This window comes from Rutilus rutilus (assembly GCF_951802725.1).
Source record: "Rutilus rutilus genome assembly, chromosome: 22".
Taxonomy (NCBI): Eukaryota; Metazoa; Chordata; class Actinopteri; order Cypriniformes; family Leuciscidae; genus Rutilus; species Rutilus rutilus.
The window spans coordinates 6,422,214-6,441,404 of NC_140227.1; the positions used below are offsets into that span (position 1 = coordinate 6,422,214).

Below are 19,191 nucleotides of genomic sequence, written 5' to 3' on the forward strand. Positions count from 1 at the left end.
AACAGACACTATAAACTGGTCGTAAAGCAAGGTCCTTGTGACAGTACTCATGCAATGCATTTGAAAAGACGCATGGTATTGTATGGTAACCGTTATCCCACTGGCAAAGCAGCCTATTGTTGGACTGTCCATTTTTTATATTAATCAACCAATCCAATAATAATAATAACAAAAACTATGGGCTAATAAAACGAAATAATAAAAAGAGTCCTCTGCTCTACCAGCTGAGCTATCGAAGGAACACTGGTCGGGGACAGAACCTCAACCCATCAGGTTGCTGAAGCTCCGCCGCTGGCTAAAAGTGACAGACGTGCTGGCTGTCTCGATAAGTGAAGCAAAGACAACCCTAACTTCCCATACCGGGAGTCGAACCCGGGCCGCCTGGGTGAAAACCAGGAATCCTGACCGCTAGACCATATGGGATCTTCCTCCCACCTGGAGCAGGCCCTTTGACTTTTAGTGTGTGACAGCCCCCTTTAAGAACATGGGAATGATCCGAAGGGATTGTTTACTGAATTCAATTTCATCAGGCTCACCGGAGGGAGCTCTCCTTTGCCTCGCCCAGGGGGTTCAGTTTCCTCCCATTCCTGCGATGGCATAACAGACACTATAAACTGGTCGTAAAGCAAGGTCCTTGTGACAGTACTCATGCAATGCATTTGAAAAGACGCATGGTATTGTATGGTAACCGTTATCCCACTGGCAAAGCAGCCTATTGTTGGACTGTCCATTTTTTATATTAATCAACCAATCCAATAATAATAATAACAAAAACTATGGGCTAATAAAACGAAATAATTAAAACGGCTATTGGCTGACAGCGAAGCAAAAGAGGCAGAGCGAGCCAGCCAGGAGTCGAACCTAGAATCTTCTGATCCGTAGTCAGACGCGTTATCCATTGCGCCACTGGCCCACCAACCAGGGGTCCGGGAGCTTACATGGGACCTGTCGGTGTTCGACTGGGCAGAGGCCTGTCATGACATCTACTTTTTCTCATGCCATTAACAGGCCTGGAGCCAACGTCAGGAAGGGGTCCGATGAGGGGCCTGCTTTAAAAACCTTGGAGATGGAGGCCTCACATGTTGGGGATCTCGGTTGCTTTGTTTTCATGGCAAGTTGTGGTGTTGTTAGGATATTCCTACAGAGCCTGTGACAGTTTCTCAGCGGAAGAACTGGGATCCAGGGTCAGAGACGTCTCCTCTCCTGGAGGAAAATACAAGCCTTAGTGGTCTTGCTGGAAAATCTGGTAGAGGCCCACAGCTGGGCTTGAGGGGAAATAGTCAACAGACCTTCCCTGGTGGTCTAGTGGTTAGGATTCGGCGCTCTCACCGCCGCGGCCCGGGTTCGATTCCCGGTCAGGGAATGAGCTTTTGCCCTCCAGCGGCGGTCGTGATTGCAAAATTCCGCAGTAATATCTCCACGGCCTCGTCGAGAAGCACGGCCAAGGAATTGTTTGCGTGTGAAAAAGACCTCCTTCGAGCCGGAGTCGAACCAGCGACCTAAGGATTGCCAACTTGCCACCTACAGTCCTCCGCTCTACCAGCTGAGCTATCGAAGGAACACTGGTCGAGGACAGAACATCAACCCATCAGCTTGCTGAAGCTCTGCCGCTGGCTAAAAGTGACAGACGTGCTGGCTGTCTCGATAAGTGAAGCAAAGACAACCCTAACTTCCCATACCGGGAGTCGAACCCGGGCCGCCTGGGTGAAAACCAGGAATCCTGACCGCTAGACCATATGGGATCCTCCTCCCACCTGGAGCAGGCCCTTTGGCTTTTAGTGTGTGACCGCCCCCTTTAAGAACATGGGAATGATCCGAAGGGATTGTTTACTGAATTCAATTTCATCAGGCTCACCGGAGGGAGCTCTCCTTTGCCTCGCCCAGGGGGTTCAGTTTCCTCCCATTCCTGCGATGGCATAACAGACACTATAAACTGGTCGTAAAGCAAGGTCCTTGTGACAGTACTCATGCAATGCATTTGAAAAGACGCATGGTATTGTATGGTAACCGTTATCCCACTGGCAAAGCAGCCTATTGTTGGACTGTCCATTTTTTATATTAATCAACCAATCCAATAATAATAATAACAAAAACTATGGGCTAATAAAACGAAATAATAAAAAGAGTCCTCTGCTCTACCAGCTGAGCTATCGAAGGAACACTGGTCGGGGACAGAACCTCAACCCATCAGGTTGCTGAAGCTCCGCCGCTGGCTAAAAGTGACAGACGTGCTGGCTGTCTCGATAAGTGAAGCAAAGACAACCCTAACTTCCCATACCGGGAGTCGAACCCGGGCCGCCTGGGTGAAAACCAGGAATCCTGACCGCTAGACCATATGGGATCTTCCTCCCACCTGGAGCAGGCCCTTTGACTTTTAGTGTGTGACAGCCCCCTTTAAGAACATGGGAATGATCCGAAGGGATTGTTTACTGAATTCAATTTCATCAGGCTCACCGGAGGGAGCTCTCCTTTGCCTCGCCCAGGGGGTTCAGTTTCCTCCCATTCCTGCGATGGCATAACAGACACTATAAACTGGTCGTAAAGCAAGGTCCTTGTGACAGTACTCATGCAATGCATTTGAAAAGACGCATGGTATTGTATGGTAACCGTTATCCCACTGGCAAAGCAGCCTATTGTTGGACTGTCCATTTTTTATATTAATCAACCAATCCAATAATAATAATAACAAAAACTATGGGCTAATAAAACGAAATAATTAAAACGGCTATTGGCTGACAGCGAAGCAAAAGAGGCAGAGCGAGCCAGCCAGGAGTCGAACCTAGAATCTTCTGATCCGTAGTCAGACGCGTTATCCATTGCGCCACTGGCCCACCAACCAGGGGTCCGGGAGCTTACATGGGACCTGTCGGTGTTCGACTGGGCAGAGGCCTGTCATGACATCTACTTTTTCTCATGCCATTAACAGGCCTGGAGCCAACGTCAGGAAGGGGTCCGATGAGGGGCCTGCTTTAAAAACCTTGGAGATGGAGGCCTCACATGTTGGGGATCTCGGTTGCTTTGTTTTCATGGCAAGTTGTGGTGTTGTTAGGATATTCCTACAGAGCCTGTGACAGTTTCTCAGCGGAAGAACTGGGATCCAGGGTCAGAGACGTCTCCTCTCCTGGAGGAAAATACAAGCCTTAGTGGTCTTGCTGGAAAATCTGGTAGAGGCCCACAGCCGGGCTTGAGGGGAAATAGTCAACAGACCTTCCCTGGTGGTCTAGTGGTTAGGATTCGGCGCTCTCACCGCCGCGGCCCGGGTTCGATTCCCGGTCAGGGAATGAGCTTTTGCCCTCCAGCGGCGGTCGTGATTGCAAAATTCCGCAGTAATATCTCCACGGCCTCGTCGAGAAGCACGGCCAAGGAATTGTTTGCGTGTGAAAAAGACCTCCTTCGAGCCGGAGTCGAACCAGCGACCTAAGGATTGCCAACTTGCCACCTACAGTCCTCCGCTCTACCAGCTGAGCTATCGAAGGAACACTGGTCGAGGACAGAACATCAACCCATCAGCTTGCTGAAGCTCTGCCGCTGGCTAAAAGTGACAGACGTGCTGGCTGTCTCGATAAGTGAAGCAAAAACAACCCTAACTTCCCATACCGGGAGTCGAACCCGGGCCGCCTGGGTGAAAACCAGGAATCCTGACCGCTAGACCATATGGGATCCTCCTCCCACCTGGAGCAGGCCCTTTGGCTTTTAGTGTGTGACCGCCCCCTTTAAGAACATGGGAATGATCCGAAGGGATTGTTTACTGAATTCAATTTCATCAGGCTCACCGGAGGGAGCTCTCCTTTGCCTCGCCCAGGGGTTCAGTTTCCTCCCATTCCTGCGATGGCATAACAGACACTATAAACTGGTCGTAAAGCAAGGTCCTTGTGACAGTACTCATGCAATGCATTTGAAAAGACGCATGGTATTGTATGGTAACCGTTATCCCACTGGCAAAGCAGCCTATTGTTGGACTGTCCATTTTTTATATTAATCAACCAATCCAATAATAATAATAACAAAAACTATGGGCTAATAAAACGAAATAATAAAAAGAGTCCTCTGCTCTACCAGCTGAGCTATCGAAGGAACACTGGTCGGGGACAGAACCTCAACCCATCAGGTTGCTGAAGCTCCGCCGCTGGCTAAAAGTGACAGACGTGCTGGCTGTCTCGATAAGTGAAGCAAAGACAACCCTGACTTCCCATACCGGGAGTCGAACCCGGGCCGCCTGGGTGAAAACCAGGAATCCTGACCGCTAGACCATATGGGATCTTCCTCCCACCTGGAGCAGGCCCTTTGACTTTTAGTGTGTGACAGCCCCCTTTAAGAACATGGGAATGATCCGAAGGGATTGTTTACTGAATTCAATTTCATCAGGCTCACCGGAGGGAGCTCTCCTTTGCCTCGCCCAGGGGGTTCAGTTTCCTCCCATTCCTGCGATGGCATAACAGACACTATAAACTGGTCGTAAAGCAAGGTTCTTGTGACAGTACTCATGCAATGCATTTGAAAAGACGCATGGTATTGTATGGTAACCGTTATCCCACTGGCAAAGCAGCCTATTGTTGGACTGTCCATTTTTTATATTAATCAACCAATCCAATAATAATAATAACAAAAACTATGGGCTAATAAAACGAAATAATTAAAACGGCTATTGGCTGACAGCGAAGCAAAAGAGGCAGAGCGAGCCAGCCAGGAGTCGAACCTAGAATCTTCTGATCCGTAGTCAGACGCGTTATCCATTGCGCCACTGGCCCACCAACCAGGGGTCCGGGAGCTTACATGGGACCTGTCGGTGTTCGACTGGGCAGAGGCCTGTCATGACATCTACTTTTTCTCATGCCATTAACAGGCCTGGAGCCAACGTCAGGAAGGGGTCCGATGAGGGGCCTGCTTTAAAAACCTTGGAGATGGAGGCCTCACATGTTGGGGATCTCGGTTGCTTTGTTTTCATGGCAAGTTGTGGTGTTGTTAGGATATTCCTACAGAGCCTGTGACAGTTTCTCAGCGGAAGAACTGGGATCCAGGGTCAGAGACGTCTCCTCTCCTGGAGGAAAATACAAGCCTTAGTGGTCTTGCTGGAAAATCTGGTAGAGGCCCACAGCCGGGCTTGAGGGGAAATAGTCAACAGACCTTCCCTGGTGGTCTAGTGGTTAGGATTCGGCGCTCTCACCGCCGCGGCCCGGGTTCGATTCCCGGTCAGGGAATGAGCTTTTGCCCTCCAGCGGCGGTCGTGATTGCAAAATTCCGCAGTAATATCTCCACGGCCTCGTCGAGAAGCACGGCCAAGGAATTGTTTGCGTGTGAAAAAGACCTCCTTCGAGCCGGAGTCGAACCAGCGACCTAAGGATTGCCAACTTGCCACCTACAGTCCTCCGCTCTACCAGCTGAGCTATCGAAGGAACACTGGTCGAGGACAGAACATCAACCCATCAGCTTGCTGAAGCTCTGCCGCTGGCTAAAAGTGACAGACGTGCTGGCTGTCTCGATAAGTGAAGCAAAGACAACCCTAACTTCCCATACCGGGAGTCGAACCCGGGCCGCCTGGGTGAAAACCAGGAATCCTGACCGCTAGACCATATGGGATCCTCCTCCCACCTGGAGCAGGCCCTTTGGCTTTTAGTGTGTGACCGCCCCCTTTAAGAACATGGGAATGATCCGAAGGGATTGTTTACTGAATTCAATTTCATCAGGCTCACCGGAGGGAGCTCTCCTTTGCCTCGCCCAGGGGGTTCAGTTTCCTCCCATTCCTGCGATGGCATAACAGACACTATAAACTGGTCGTAAAGCAAGGTCCTTGTGACAGTACTCATGCAATGCATTTGAAAAGACGCATGGTATTGTATGGTAACCGTTATCCCACTGGCAAAGCAGCCTATTGTTGGACTGTCCATTTTTTATATTAATCAACCAATCCAATAATAATAATAACAAAAACTATGGGCTAATAAAACGAAATAATAAAAAGAGTCCTCTGCTCTACCAGCTGAGCTATCGAAGGAACACTGGTCGGGGACAGAACCTCAACCCATCAGGTTGCTGAAGCTCCGCCGCTGGCTAAAAGTGACAGACGTGCTGGCTGTCTCGATAAGTGAAGCAAAGACAACCCTAACTTCCCATACCGGGAGTCGAACCCGGGCCGCCTGGGTGAAAACCAGGAATCCTGACCGCTAGACCATATGGGATCTTCCTCCCATCTGGAGCAGGCCCTTTGACTTTTAGTGTGTGACAGCCCCCTTTAAGAACATGGGAATGATCCGAAGGGATTGTTTACTGAATTCAATTTCATCAGGCTCACCGGAGGGAGCTCTCCTTTGCCTCGCCCAGGGGGTTCAGTTTCCTCCCATTCCTGCGATGGCATAACAGACACTATAAACTGGTCGTAAAGCAAGGTCCTTGTGACAGTACTCATGCAATGCATTTGAAAAGACGCATGGTATTGTATGGTAACCGTTATCCCACTGGCAAAGCAGCCTATTGTTGGACTGTCCATTTTTTATATTAATCAACCAATCCAATAATAATAATAACAAAAACTATGGGCTAATAAAACGAAATAATAAAAAGAGTCCTCTGCTCTACCAGCTGAGCTATCGAAGGAACACTGGTCGGGGACAGAACCTCAACCCATCAGGTTGCTGAAGCTCCGCCGCTGGCTAAAAGTGACAGACGTGCTGGCTGTCTCGATAAGTGAAGCAAAGACAACCCTAACTTCCCATACCGGGAGTCGAACCCGGGCCGCCTGGGTGAAAACCAGGAATCCTGACCGCTAGACCATATGGGATCTTCCTCCCACCTGGAGCAGGCCCTTTGACTTTTAGTGTGTGACAGCCCCCTTTAAGAACATGGGAATGATCCGAAGGGATTGTTTACTGAATTCAATTTCATCAGGCTCACCGGAGGGAGCTCTCCTTTGCCTCGCCCAGGGGGTTCAGTTTCCTCCCATTCCTGCGATGGCATAACAGACACTATAAACTGGTCGTAAAGCAAGGTCCTTGTGACAGTACTCATGCAATGCATTTGAAAAGACGCATGGTATTGTATGGTAACCGTTATCCCACTGGCAAAGCAGCCTATTGTTGGACTGTCCATTTTTTATATTAATCAACCAATCCAATAATAATAATAACAAAAACTATGGGCTAATAAAACGAAATAATTAAAACGGCTATTGGCTGACAGCGAAGCAAAAGAGGCAGAGCGAGCCAGCCAGGAGTCGAACCTAGAATCTTCTGATCCGTAGTCAGACGAGTTATCCATTGCGCCACTGGCCCACCAACCAGGGGTCCGGGAGCTTACATGGGACCTGTCGGTGTTCGACTGGGCAGAGGCCTGTCATGACATCTACTTTTTCTCATGCCATTAACAGGCCTGGAGCCAACGTCAGGAAGGGGTCCGATGAGGGGCCTGCTTTAAAAACCTTGGAGATGGAGGCCTCACATGTTGGGGATCTCGGTTGCTTTGTTTTCATGGCAAGTTGTGGTGTTGTTAGGATATTCCTACAGAGCCTGTGACAGTTTCTCAGCGGAAGAACTGGGATCCAGGGTCAGAGACGTCTCCTCTCCTGGAGGAAAATACAAGCCTTAGTGGTCTTGCTGGAAAATCTGGTAGAGGCCCACAGCTGGGCTTGAGGGGAAATAGTCAACAGACCTTCCCTGGTGGTCTAGTGGTTAGGATTCGGCGCTCTCACCGCCGCGGCCCGGGTTCGATTCCCGGTCAGGGAATGAGCTTTTGCCCTCCAGCGGCGGTCGTGATTGCAAAATTCCGCAGTAATATCTCCACGGCCTCGTCGAGAAGCACGGCCAAGGAATTGTTTGCGTGTGAAAAAGACCTCCTTCGAGCCGGAGTCGAACCAGCGACCTAAGGATTGCCAACTTGCCACCTACAGTCCTCCGCTCTACCAGCTGAGCTATCGAAGGAACACTGGTCGAGGACAGAACATCAACCCATCAGCTTGCTGAAGCTCTGCCGCTGGCTAAAAGTGACAGACGTGCTGGCTGTCTCGATAAGTGAAGCAAAGACAACCCTAACTTCCCATACCGGGAGTCGAACCCGGGCCGCCTGGGTGAAAACCAGGAATCCTGACCGCTAGACCATATGGGATCCTCCTCCCACCTGGAGCAGGCCCTTTGGCTTTTAGTGTGTGACCGCCCCCTTTAAGAACATGGGAATGATCCGAAGGGATTGTTTACTGAATTCAATTTCATCAGGCTCACCGGAGGGAGCTCTCCTTTGCCTCGCCCAGGGGGTTCAGTTTCCTCCCATTCCTGCGATGGCATAACAGACACTATAAACTGGTCGTAAAGCAAGGTCCTTGTGACAGTACTCATGCAATGCATTTGAAAAGACGCATGGTATTGTATGGTAACCGTTATCCCACTGGCAAAGCAGCCTATTGTTGGACTGTCCATTTTTTATATTAATCAACCAATCCAATAATAATAATAACAAAAACTATGGGCTAATAAAACGAAATAATAAAAAGAGTCCTCTGCTCTACCAGCTGAGCTATCGAAGGAACACTGGTCGGGGACAGAACCTCAACCCATCAGGTTGCTGAAGCTCCGCCGCTGGCTAAAAGTGACAGACGTGCTGGCTGTCTCGATAAGTGAAGCAAAGACAACCCTAACTTCCCATACCGGGAGTCGAACCCGGGCCGCCTGGGTGAAAACCAGGAATCCTGACCGCTAGACCATATGGGATCTTCCTCCCACCTGGAGCAGGCCCTTTGACTTTTAGTGTGTGACAGCCCCCTTTAAGAACATGGGAATGATCCGAAGGGATTGTTTACTGAATTCAATTTCATCAGGCTCACCGGAGGGAGCTCTCCTTTGCCTCGCCCAGGGGGTTCAGTTTCCTCCCATTCCTGCGATGGCATAACAGACACTATAAACTGGTCGTAAAGCAAGGTCCTTGTGACAGTACTCATGCAATGCATTTGAAAAGACGCATGGTATTGTATGGTAACCGTTATCCCACTGGCAAAGCAGCCTATTGTTGGACTGTCCATTTTTTATATTAATCAACCAATCCAATAATAATAATAACAAAAACTATGGGCTAATAAAACGAAATAATTAAAACGGCTATTGGCTGACAGCGAAGCAAAAGAGGCAGAGCGAGCCAGCCAGGAGTCGAACCTAGAATCTTCTGATCCGTAGTCAGACGCGTTATCCATTGCGCCACTGGCCCACCAACCAGGGGTCCGGGAGCTTACATGGGACCTGTCGGTGTTCGACTGGGCAGAGGCCTGTCATGACATCTACTTTTTCTCATGCCATTAACAGGCCTGGAGCCAACGTCAGGAAGGGGTCCGATGAGGGGCCTGCTTTAAAAACCTTGGAGATGGAGGCCTCACATGTTGGGGATCTCGGTTGCTTTGTTTTCATGGCAAGTTGTGGTGTTGTTAGGATATTCCTACAGAGCCTGTGACAGTTTCTCAGCGGAAGAACTGGGATCCAGGGTCAGAGACGTCTCCTCTCCTGGAGGAAAATACAAGCCTTAGTGGTCTTGCTGGAAAATCTGGTAGAGGCCCACAGCCGGGCTTGAGGGGAAATAGTCAACAGACCTTCCCTGGTGGTCTAGTGGTTAGGATTCGGCGCTCTCACCGCCGCGGCCCGGGTTCGATTCCCGGTCAGGGAATGAGCTTTTGCCCTCCAGCGGCGGTCGTGATTGCAAAATTCCGCAGTAATATCTCCACGGCCTCGTCGAGAAGCACGGCCAAGGAATTGTTTGCGTGTGAAAAAGACCTCCTTCGAGCCGGAGTCGAACCAGCGACCTAAGGATTGCCAACTTGCCACCTACAGTCCTCCGCTCTACCAGCTGAGCTATCGAAGGAACACTGGTCGAGGACAGAACATCAACCCATCAGCTTGCTGAAGCTCTGCCGCTGGCTAAAAGTGACAGACGTGCTGGCTGTCTCGATAAGTGAAGCAAAAACAACCCTAACTTCCCATACCGGGAGTCGAACCCGGGCCGCCTGGGTGAAAACCAGGAATCCTGACCGCTAGACCATATGGGATCCTCCTCCCACCTGGAGCAGGCCCTTTGGCTTTTAGTGTGTGACCGCCCCCTTTAAGAACATGGGAATGATCCGAAGGGATTGTTTACTGAATTCAATTTCATCAGGCTCACCGGAGGGAGCTCTCCTTTGCCTCGCCCAGGGGTTCAGTTTCCTCCCATTCCTGCGATGGCATAACAGACACTATAAACTGGTCGTAAAGCAAGGTCCTTGTGACAGTACTCATGCAATGCATTTGAAAAGACGCATGGTATTGTATGGTAACCGTTATCCCACTGGCAAAGCAGCCTATTGTTGGACTGTCCATTTTTTATATTAATCAACCAATCCAATAATAATAATAACAAAAACTATGGGCTAATAAAACGAAATAATAAAAAGAGTCCTCTGCTCTACCAGCTGAGCTATCGAAGGAACACTGGTCGGGGACAGAACCTCAACCCATCAGGTTGCTGAAGCTCCGCCGCTGGCTAAAAGTGACAGACGTGCTGGCTGTCTCGATAAGTGAAGCAAAGACAACCCTAACTTCCCATACCGGGAGTCGAACCCGGGCCGCCTGGGTGAAAACCAGGAATCCTGACCGCTAGACCATATGGGATCTTCCTCCCACCTGGAGCAGGCCCTTTGACTTTTAGTGTGTGACAGCCCCCTTTAAGAACATGGGAATGATCCGAAGGGATTGTTTACTGAATTCAATTTCATCAGGCTCACCGGAGGGAGCTCTCCTTTGCCTCGCCCAGGGGGTTCAGTTTCCTCCCATTCCTGCGATGGCATAACAGACACTATAAACTGGTCGTAAAGCAAGGTCCTTGTGACAGTACTCATGCAATGCATTTGAAAAGACGCATGGTATTGTATGGTAACCGTTATCCCACTGGCAAAGCAGCCTATTGTTGGACTGTCCATTTTTTATATTAATCAACCAATCCAATAATAATAATAACAAAAACTATGGGCTAATAAAACGAAATAATAAAAAGAGTCCTCTGCTCTACCAGCTGAGCTATCGAAGGAACACTGGTCGGGGACAGAACCTCAACCCATCAGGTTGCTGAAGCTCCGCCGCTGGCTAAAAGTGACAGACGTGCTGGCTGTCTCGATAAGTGAAGCAAAGACAACCCTAACTTCCCATACCGGGAGTCGAACCCGGGCCGCCTGGGTGAAAACCAGGAATCCTGACCGCTAGACCATATGGGATCTTCCTCCCACCTGGAGCAGGCCCTTTGACTTTTAGTGTGTGACAGCCCCCTTTAAGAACATGGGAATGATCCGAAGGGATTGTTTACTGAATTCAATTTCATCAGGCTCACCGGAGGGAGCTCTCCTTTGCCTCGCCCAGGGGGTTCAGTTTCCTCCCATTCCTGCGATGGCATAACAGATGTTGTGGCAAAAATATTCATTAAACAATCAATCACTGCGTAAGAGACACTCTGAAATTCAAATGATCATTAAAAAGTAGTTTATTCTTGCAAGAAGGCCCAGTTGCCACACAGAAGTCAAAAGTACAGTCTGTGAAACAAGTGCGACGAGGAAGGGAGGGCAGAGGACTCTTTATACTGCTTTCAAGGTCTTCTGCTTACAGGCCCTTATCTAAACAAGGGAAGGTTTCTCTGCTAGTGATCTAATCCTGCTGAGTTTATTCTTACAAACTCACAAGTTCTAAATTGGACGGCCTCTGACCCTAGGGGACATAGGCACCTTTTCAATCTGCCTCCTCCTGACGTCTCACCCGTTTCCCAGTGTTTAAACGAAAAAACACACACACACATTAGTCATATGTTGGCAGACCATGTACAGTCCAACAAAGAGTCATTTCAATGTCTTACTGAAAGTAAATGAAAATCAATACTGTAAATCAATGAAAACTTAAAAATTGCCATAACATTTCCCCCTTTTTATCATTTATTGATAACTGATCAATCAATAATAAAAATAATAATACTAATACTGCAACTCTCTGATTTTCATATGACTGATCACTCTTCTTTAAACTTGTAGGAAAAGAAAGGATTAAAAATGAAATAAGCTTAGGCTGTTCTGTAAGGATAGGCCCTTAATTTTATAGCAAGCAAGTAAAGGTTTATATAAAGCCGGGCTAGGTGGATAAGCACTGTTATCGCACCCCCAACACAAGGTCGGACCCTCAGTCACCTCAATATAAACAAGAAATAGTATAGATTATATTTAGAAAGAAAAACATCATTAGGAAAAGATAAAAGTAAAATAAAAGTCCCTCATTTCAAACTCTGTCCTTGTACGCCACCTCGTGACACGGATGGCTACTGTTTTTAACCCTCTTTACACATTATCATCGTCCTTAGAAAGAAAGAATTTAGAAAGTCAGAAAATAAGAAATTGAAAAACACCCCCCAATTTACCACATGTTACTGTAGCTTCTGTTACTTGTATCATCTGCCTAATTTTTGTTCATCCTTTGGATAGGCTGTCATTTTCGCCAATTGAACAGACTCATATTCACCCATGAATAACAAAATTATCAGAATAACACATACAATCATTAGATTTATCTCAATACTAAGCCCTAGTTTGATTCAACCAAATAAAATCATCAACAACCGTCCCAAAACAAATTATTCTGCTAAACCTAAACCATTAGTTGATCCACATCCTCCTCCAGGTGTGTTGACCATCTCGTTGCCCCATGGACGTTCCGTCTTCACAAGATCTTTCCTTAGATCCCGACCACACCTCCACTGGAATGAACCATTTCCTGCCCGCTGTCACCTGTGAATGCAGACCCTAGCTATTTTGTTATTGACCGCTTGTCTAGCCGGTCGTCCCTTTTGGTGTGACCTGTGGAATCAACTTTGCTCATGTCAACAAAACAAAACAAATTATTTATACATTTGGAACAGAATCAGTTCTGTTCGACACAATCCATCCTGACATTCTGCAAAGGGAAAATTTTAAGTTATGTGCTGCACAAGGTGTGGCACTGTTACTTTCTGCCACACTAATAACCCAGGCCAGAATAGTTAGCCAAATTCATCCATAGCCATTATGGGCACATTCTGCCCTGTATCAAAAGTCTGCATGCTCTGTAAAGAAAAACAAATGTCAAGGTTATTGTCAGATAGTAAAGTACGTAGTTTCTTTTGTCTGCTGTGCTGCCGCGGCCTTCGCTGCCGCATCTGCCCTGGCGTTCCCTGTTGAAACAGTCCTTGTTTTTTGCACACTTACAGACAGCAATTTTGTTAGGGAGAAGAACGACTTCTTGCAGGGCTTTTACCCAGTTAAACCCAGTGTCCTCCCAGCATTTATCGTCCCACCTGTGCGATTGCATTCATCAAATTTGAACCCCTTGGTATGGCAATTGTTACCATCCCCCTTTTGATGCATGATGCACAACAGTGTTTGGGTAAACAAAGTTTTCAACTAACCCAAATGTTGTCCTTCAGCCAAATTTCCCCCAGACATCTTTCTCTGCCTCTGAAACAAAACATTACGTAAGCCACAATCAGTTCTTCTTATCTAATTATTTGAAGGGCACTGGCCCTGAGTCTCACTGCTTTTCAGGCCTGTTTTTTGGTCTCTTAAGTCAGTCATCAACAAACATTTTCCAATGTCAAAGTCATCAATTGTTTCTATCAGGTCAGGTCGTGGTGTACAGACTTGGTCAGTATCAGTCAAACAACATTCTCCTCCTTTGTTCACAATAATCATAAATGTTAGGAGCTATCTGGAAAATTTGATATTGACTTAGCCAATGTGTCACTTTGTTGTTGCCATCAAATCTATAACATTTTCGTTTATATCAACCCACGATGGACGACGATCTACAACGATTCCAATTTACATAAATACTTAAACTGATCCAGAAAGTAATTCAAATCAACACCACAAATGACAAAATTAATTACTGCCAGACAGAGCTTGATGGCTAATCAACTTAAAACTTGCCCCGTGTTCTGTATTATCTTTTCATCAGATTTTCTTTAAATTTTGTAATTTGCCTTAACCCATCTGTAATGATAGAACACTCATTCCAGAGGTTAATGACACCATATACACACTATTCAGATGGAATAGCTGCTCTAAACTAACACATACCAAACATCAATTAACTCTCACAAAACATACAATGCTGTCACCATCAAACACACACATACCTGTACATGCATACCTGACTATGAACCGCTCATATTCACATTTTTCCTAAAAAGATTAACGTTTATAATAAGATTTTAAACTTCTCATTTTCCTGTAGCTTTTATCTAATTTTACATGGTCTCTTAACCAGTTTCAAAGCACGTTTGTTCATTATTCATTTTCTCAGAAGTCAGCTGGGTTGTTTTGGTTCATTATCATTATTTTGCTTCAGCTTGCTTTAGCAGGCCGATAACAGAAAGACAGACAGAGTACCCTTCCTCCACGTTCAGTCTCTCTCACTATTCACAAATAGTCTTTTCAACAGCCTCCTAAGACTGTAATTTAGACAAAACATAATAATAAATTCATTACAATAACCTTTGACCATTAACTTTTATCCAGACTTTTTCTTGAATCTACAAAAGCTGTCTTCATCTTTAGCCACCACCATGTCTAACGACCTTCAGGAGTTAAAACTATCTTACAGGCATATTATTTCAATATCAACACTTCCATAATGTTTGTTACTGTCTCCACAACATAATGACAATCACCTCACGGTCTCAACTGGCTCTTGAAAGCCCATTCCCATTAGCTCTTTATCTTTAATCTCCATCAGGGTGTCCCTGGCACAGTTGCACTTGTCACAATTAAAAAACAAGCCATAAAATGAATGCGGTTTCTGGTGAGTGTTATGGAGGAACTCTCATTTCTGGGTCAGACATGCCGTAACTCCTTACAGCTCCATCTCCCCTTAATGATATGCTGACGCTGGTGGCCTCTCCCAGTCATTCAGCGCCACTCTCATAACCAACTCACATAACACACCTCCATTCAGGAGATGCCCAGTGTTTGTTACGTGACCCTCTGTCTTAGGTTGACCTCTGGCCCTAGAGAATCTTACCCGTCTTTGAGTGATATCACTTCGTGCACACTGGTAACCGCTCTTCCCCATAACAGAATCTTTGACCATTTTCTTCAACATAATCAGTTCTGGAGCTTAGGAAAGGCACACTCAAGAGTCACCAGAGCCATTCGGACTGCCTAATAGTGTTAACACAGGGAGGCAGGTTAATAACAGCAAATCGGCAAAATCGCAATACTGAGCTTATACTCAGTGAATTTAGTTATCACAACGTCCATTCAGTGTACTGTTACATCTGTAGCCGGAGCCATCAGCCCTGTATCATGGTGGAAGCTAAGATCAGACAAAGAAGTTACTGGGCCTAAAATAAACTAGTCAAAAAAGTCACTTCTATCATTTAAGGTCATTATTATTTTTAAAAACTTCTTTAAAGTCATTCAGTTTTACTTTTTAAACATATGCCCTCTAAATATAAAATCCTGTAACATTATTTCTTTTAACATCTCCATGTCTATGATTTTTCAACTGAAACACTGTGCTTTACACAGGCTCAGATAACAGCCTTTAGCTGACATTGAATGAGAGAGACTCTGAGGCATTCAGGACTGGTACACTGCACTCTCATCAACTTCTAAAATCAAACTTTTTTTTTTTAACCATCTTATAACTCTAGCCCAGCGTAAGGCATCTTTGCCAGAATTTACATGCGTTTTCAAATAAACATAATTTTTATATTTGTCTTTTGCCCACCTCAGGGAATTTAGACATTACAAATTTCCACTCAGATCGTGTCTCTGTCGCACTGGCCGTTTCAGCCAATCACAAGCTTATCTTTTGAAAGCAAAACATCAGCTCCTAGTTCTTTCATGGTCAAAACTATTCCTCCACGTTCAAGACACTAACAAGCTGTTTGTTTAATCAGATGCCTTTCTACATATTTTACATTTAGCAACTGTTAGTCCAGTAATACTGCTTTTACTTATTTGATCACATTTCATCTCAATTTTAGTTGTCAAGTTCCCGTTGTAGGATTCACACTAACTTTGAGGAGGCTAGCACTCTCCGCTTGTGATGCATCTTTTGCAGTTATCATTGTAAATCATTTATGAGACTAGTCTCTCAATATAATCTAAACCCTTTCTAAAAGTGTTTCATTAACACGCAATCATCCCTTTAGTTACTTTTATGTATTTTGCAACTCATATTTTTAGTCATTATCTATCATTTTACATCAACCTGTATTCATCAATTCACTTATGAAAAATATTATTATAGATCTTTCCTTCAAAAGGATTCCCTTAAGACTTCAATATTTTGACCTTGTTTTTATCTCTTATTCTTTCTCAGACGAAAACTTTGATATCATCGTTTAAACACTGATCTAATTTCAAACCCACATTAATACACGTCCCTTTCACGTTATCACTTTCTTTTCTGAGTGTCCATTTACAATTACCGGCTAAATGGCCCTGCTGACCACAATTAAAACACTCACTTTGCCTATAGTTTGATCATTGAGCTTTCAAACAGCTCCAACTTACTGCACACCCTTGAAGCAGTGTGTCCCAATCAGGAATGTAAACACAGCCACTGATAAGCAGTTCTCTGTATTCTTTTACTGTCCACCAGTGTCGGATTCAATCACAACAGCCAAATCATAATCTTCATCATTATTATTGGCAGCACATTAATTTCCATAAGTTGCACAGAAAATCACTCAACATAAGGGTTTTCAATAAACATTTTTTTTTTTTTTTTTTTACTTCACATTTCTTTGAAGTCAAAGCTTCAGAGCACAGCTGCTTACAGCGTTTGCTCTCTTCTGTTTCACTGTTTGTTTCAGGACTCTTCATAAAGGATAAAATTTGTACTAAATGCCATCAATTTCATTAGCACTGGTTGGAAACAGTATTCCACTATCAAATGGTTCAACTTAATGTTATCATTATTTTCTCAGTCCCACTTATCTCTGCTGTTTCACAAAAAACAAAATATCATTACTTATATCTCAATTTCTAAATCGCACAGACAGCCATTATAGCTGCTTGCTCCTTCAACTCTTGTTATGAAAATTCTCTAGACATCACTATTTTACCAGTAAAATATAATTGTTCCCCATTCTGCTTAATAAAAACTTCATTCCTTATTTTACATCACTTAATTTGACTTAACAGGCGTTCATAAATAGTTCCATAAATTCTATCAGAAATTTTATTTTATACCATACATTTTGCATACATTTCTTCTCAACTTTCCCTACATGCCAGTTCCTTCTGCATCATTTTCCCTTCTTTTCGCTCTACCTCATCTAACCAGTACACGATTGTTTGCTTACAATCCACACGTCTCTCACACAACAACCTTTTGTTTTTCACTTCCCTCTTCCATCGAGTCTCTCACCGCTGTCAGCCTAGTGACACTTAACATTCCCTCCCTGGGAAAATCATGGTACTTAATCAACTTTCGCATAATTTTTCTTCATTTGACTGTAAACCGGTGTACAAAACCGGTCGCATTTACTGTTAGATGACCCCATTTTTGGCTGAATTTCCCTTCTGGATTTTACTCTTTCGACACGTGTCTTAGTATCTGTCAAACGTCTTCAACAGACCCGATTTTATCTCACCCAAAACCGGTCGGGTTTCGGCAAATATGCCGTGCTTTTGTAATTATGTTTTACTCAAAATCTTCTCATGAGCACCTTCCAGCGCTCGATTGATTCTGATTCACCTAATTAATCTGGCGTGGCTCTTCCGTCCACCTTTGCAAGATTTCTTTGGGTTACAGAGACTTTGAGCAAAACTAATTAACCAGCACCTGTGATTCTCCTGAATCTGTGATTCCCCTGTATCACCTGTGGCCCTTCCGTCCACCAACGAGCTAAGTGAGGTAGAAACTGATCCGAATTCCTCAGCCCTTACCCCAAAAAAATTGTGATTCCCCTGTATCACCTCTCGCTCGTACCCAAAGCAAATTCAGCCAACATGGTTCACGTTCACTCATCATTTTTGAACCCCCAAAAAGAAAATAATTTAGCTGTCTCTTACCAGAGATGTTTTGTTGCCACGGTTCGTTTTCTTAATTCCAGTGGTTGCTTCCTCCGGACCCCGGCGGAACGGCCCCTCATCCCTCAAAACTGTTCGGGGTAGGGCTGTGACTCTGAGTCCAGGAGGCCAATTCACCGTCCGCTCTCGGGTCCGAAGGGCACATCCAAGGAATCCCACTGTTCTGACACCAATTGTTGTGGCAAAAATATTCATTAAACAATCAATCACTGCGTAAGAGACACTCTGAAATTCAAATGATCATTAAAAAGTAGTTTATTCTTGCAAGAAGGCCCAGTTGCCACACAGAAGTCAAAAGTACAGTCTGTGAAACAAGTGCGACGAGGAAGGGAGGGCAGAGGACTCTTTATACTGCTTTCAAGGTCTTCTGCTTACAGGCCCTTATCTAAACAAGGGAAGGTTTCTCTGCTAGTGATCTAATCCTGCTGAGTTTATTCTTACAAACTCACAAGTTCTAAATTGGACGGCCTCTGACCCTAGGGGACATAGGCACCTTTTCAATCTGCCTCCTCCTGACGTCTCACCCGTTTCCCAGTGTTTAAACGAAAAAACACACACACACATTAGTCATATGTTGGCAGACCATGTACAGTCCAACAAAGAGTCATTTCAATGTCTTACTGAAAGTAAATGAAAATCAATACTGTAAATCAATGAAAACTTAAAAATTGCCATAACACAGACACTATAAACTGGTCGTAAAACAAGGTCCTTGTGACAGTACTCATGCAATGCATTTGAAAAGACGCATGGTATTGTATGGTAACCGTTATCCCACTGGCAAAGCAGCCTATTGTTGGACTGTCCATTTTTTATATTAATCAACCAATCCAATAATAATAATAACAAAAACTATGGGCTAATAAAACGAAATAATTAAAACGGCTATTGGCTGACAGCGAAGCAAAAGAGGCAGAGCGAGCCAGCCAGGAGTCGAACCTAGAATCTTCTGATCCGTAGTCAGACGCGTTATCCATTGCGCCACTGGCCCACCAACCAGGGGTCCGGGAGCTTACATGGGACCTGTCGGTGTTCGACTGGGCAGAGGCCTGTCATGACATCTACTTTTTCTCATGCCATTAACAGGCCTGGAGCCAACGTCAGGAAGGGGTCCGATGAGGGGCCTGCTTTAAAAACCT

The 19,191-nt window shown here is 45.4% G+C and overlaps 1 protein-coding gene across 1 annotated transcript in view; it reads right to left on the bottom strand.

Annotated features, from left to right (window-relative positions):
* Positions 1-14,672: 14,672 nt before the first annotated feature.
* LOC311281732 (uncharacterized protein) overlaps positions 14,673-19,191 on the bottom strand; it is a gene marked incomplete at both ends in the record, with an annotated part of 132,376 nt that continues 127,857 nt past the window's right edge. The window contains 2 exons of the mRNA XM_084394941.1: positions 14,673-14,762; positions 15,027-15,121. Coding sequence (XP_084251067.1) covers positions 14,673-14,762; positions 15,027-15,121 — 185 coding nt within the window. The remainder of the gene's footprint in view (positions 14,763-15,026; positions 15,122-19,191) is intronic.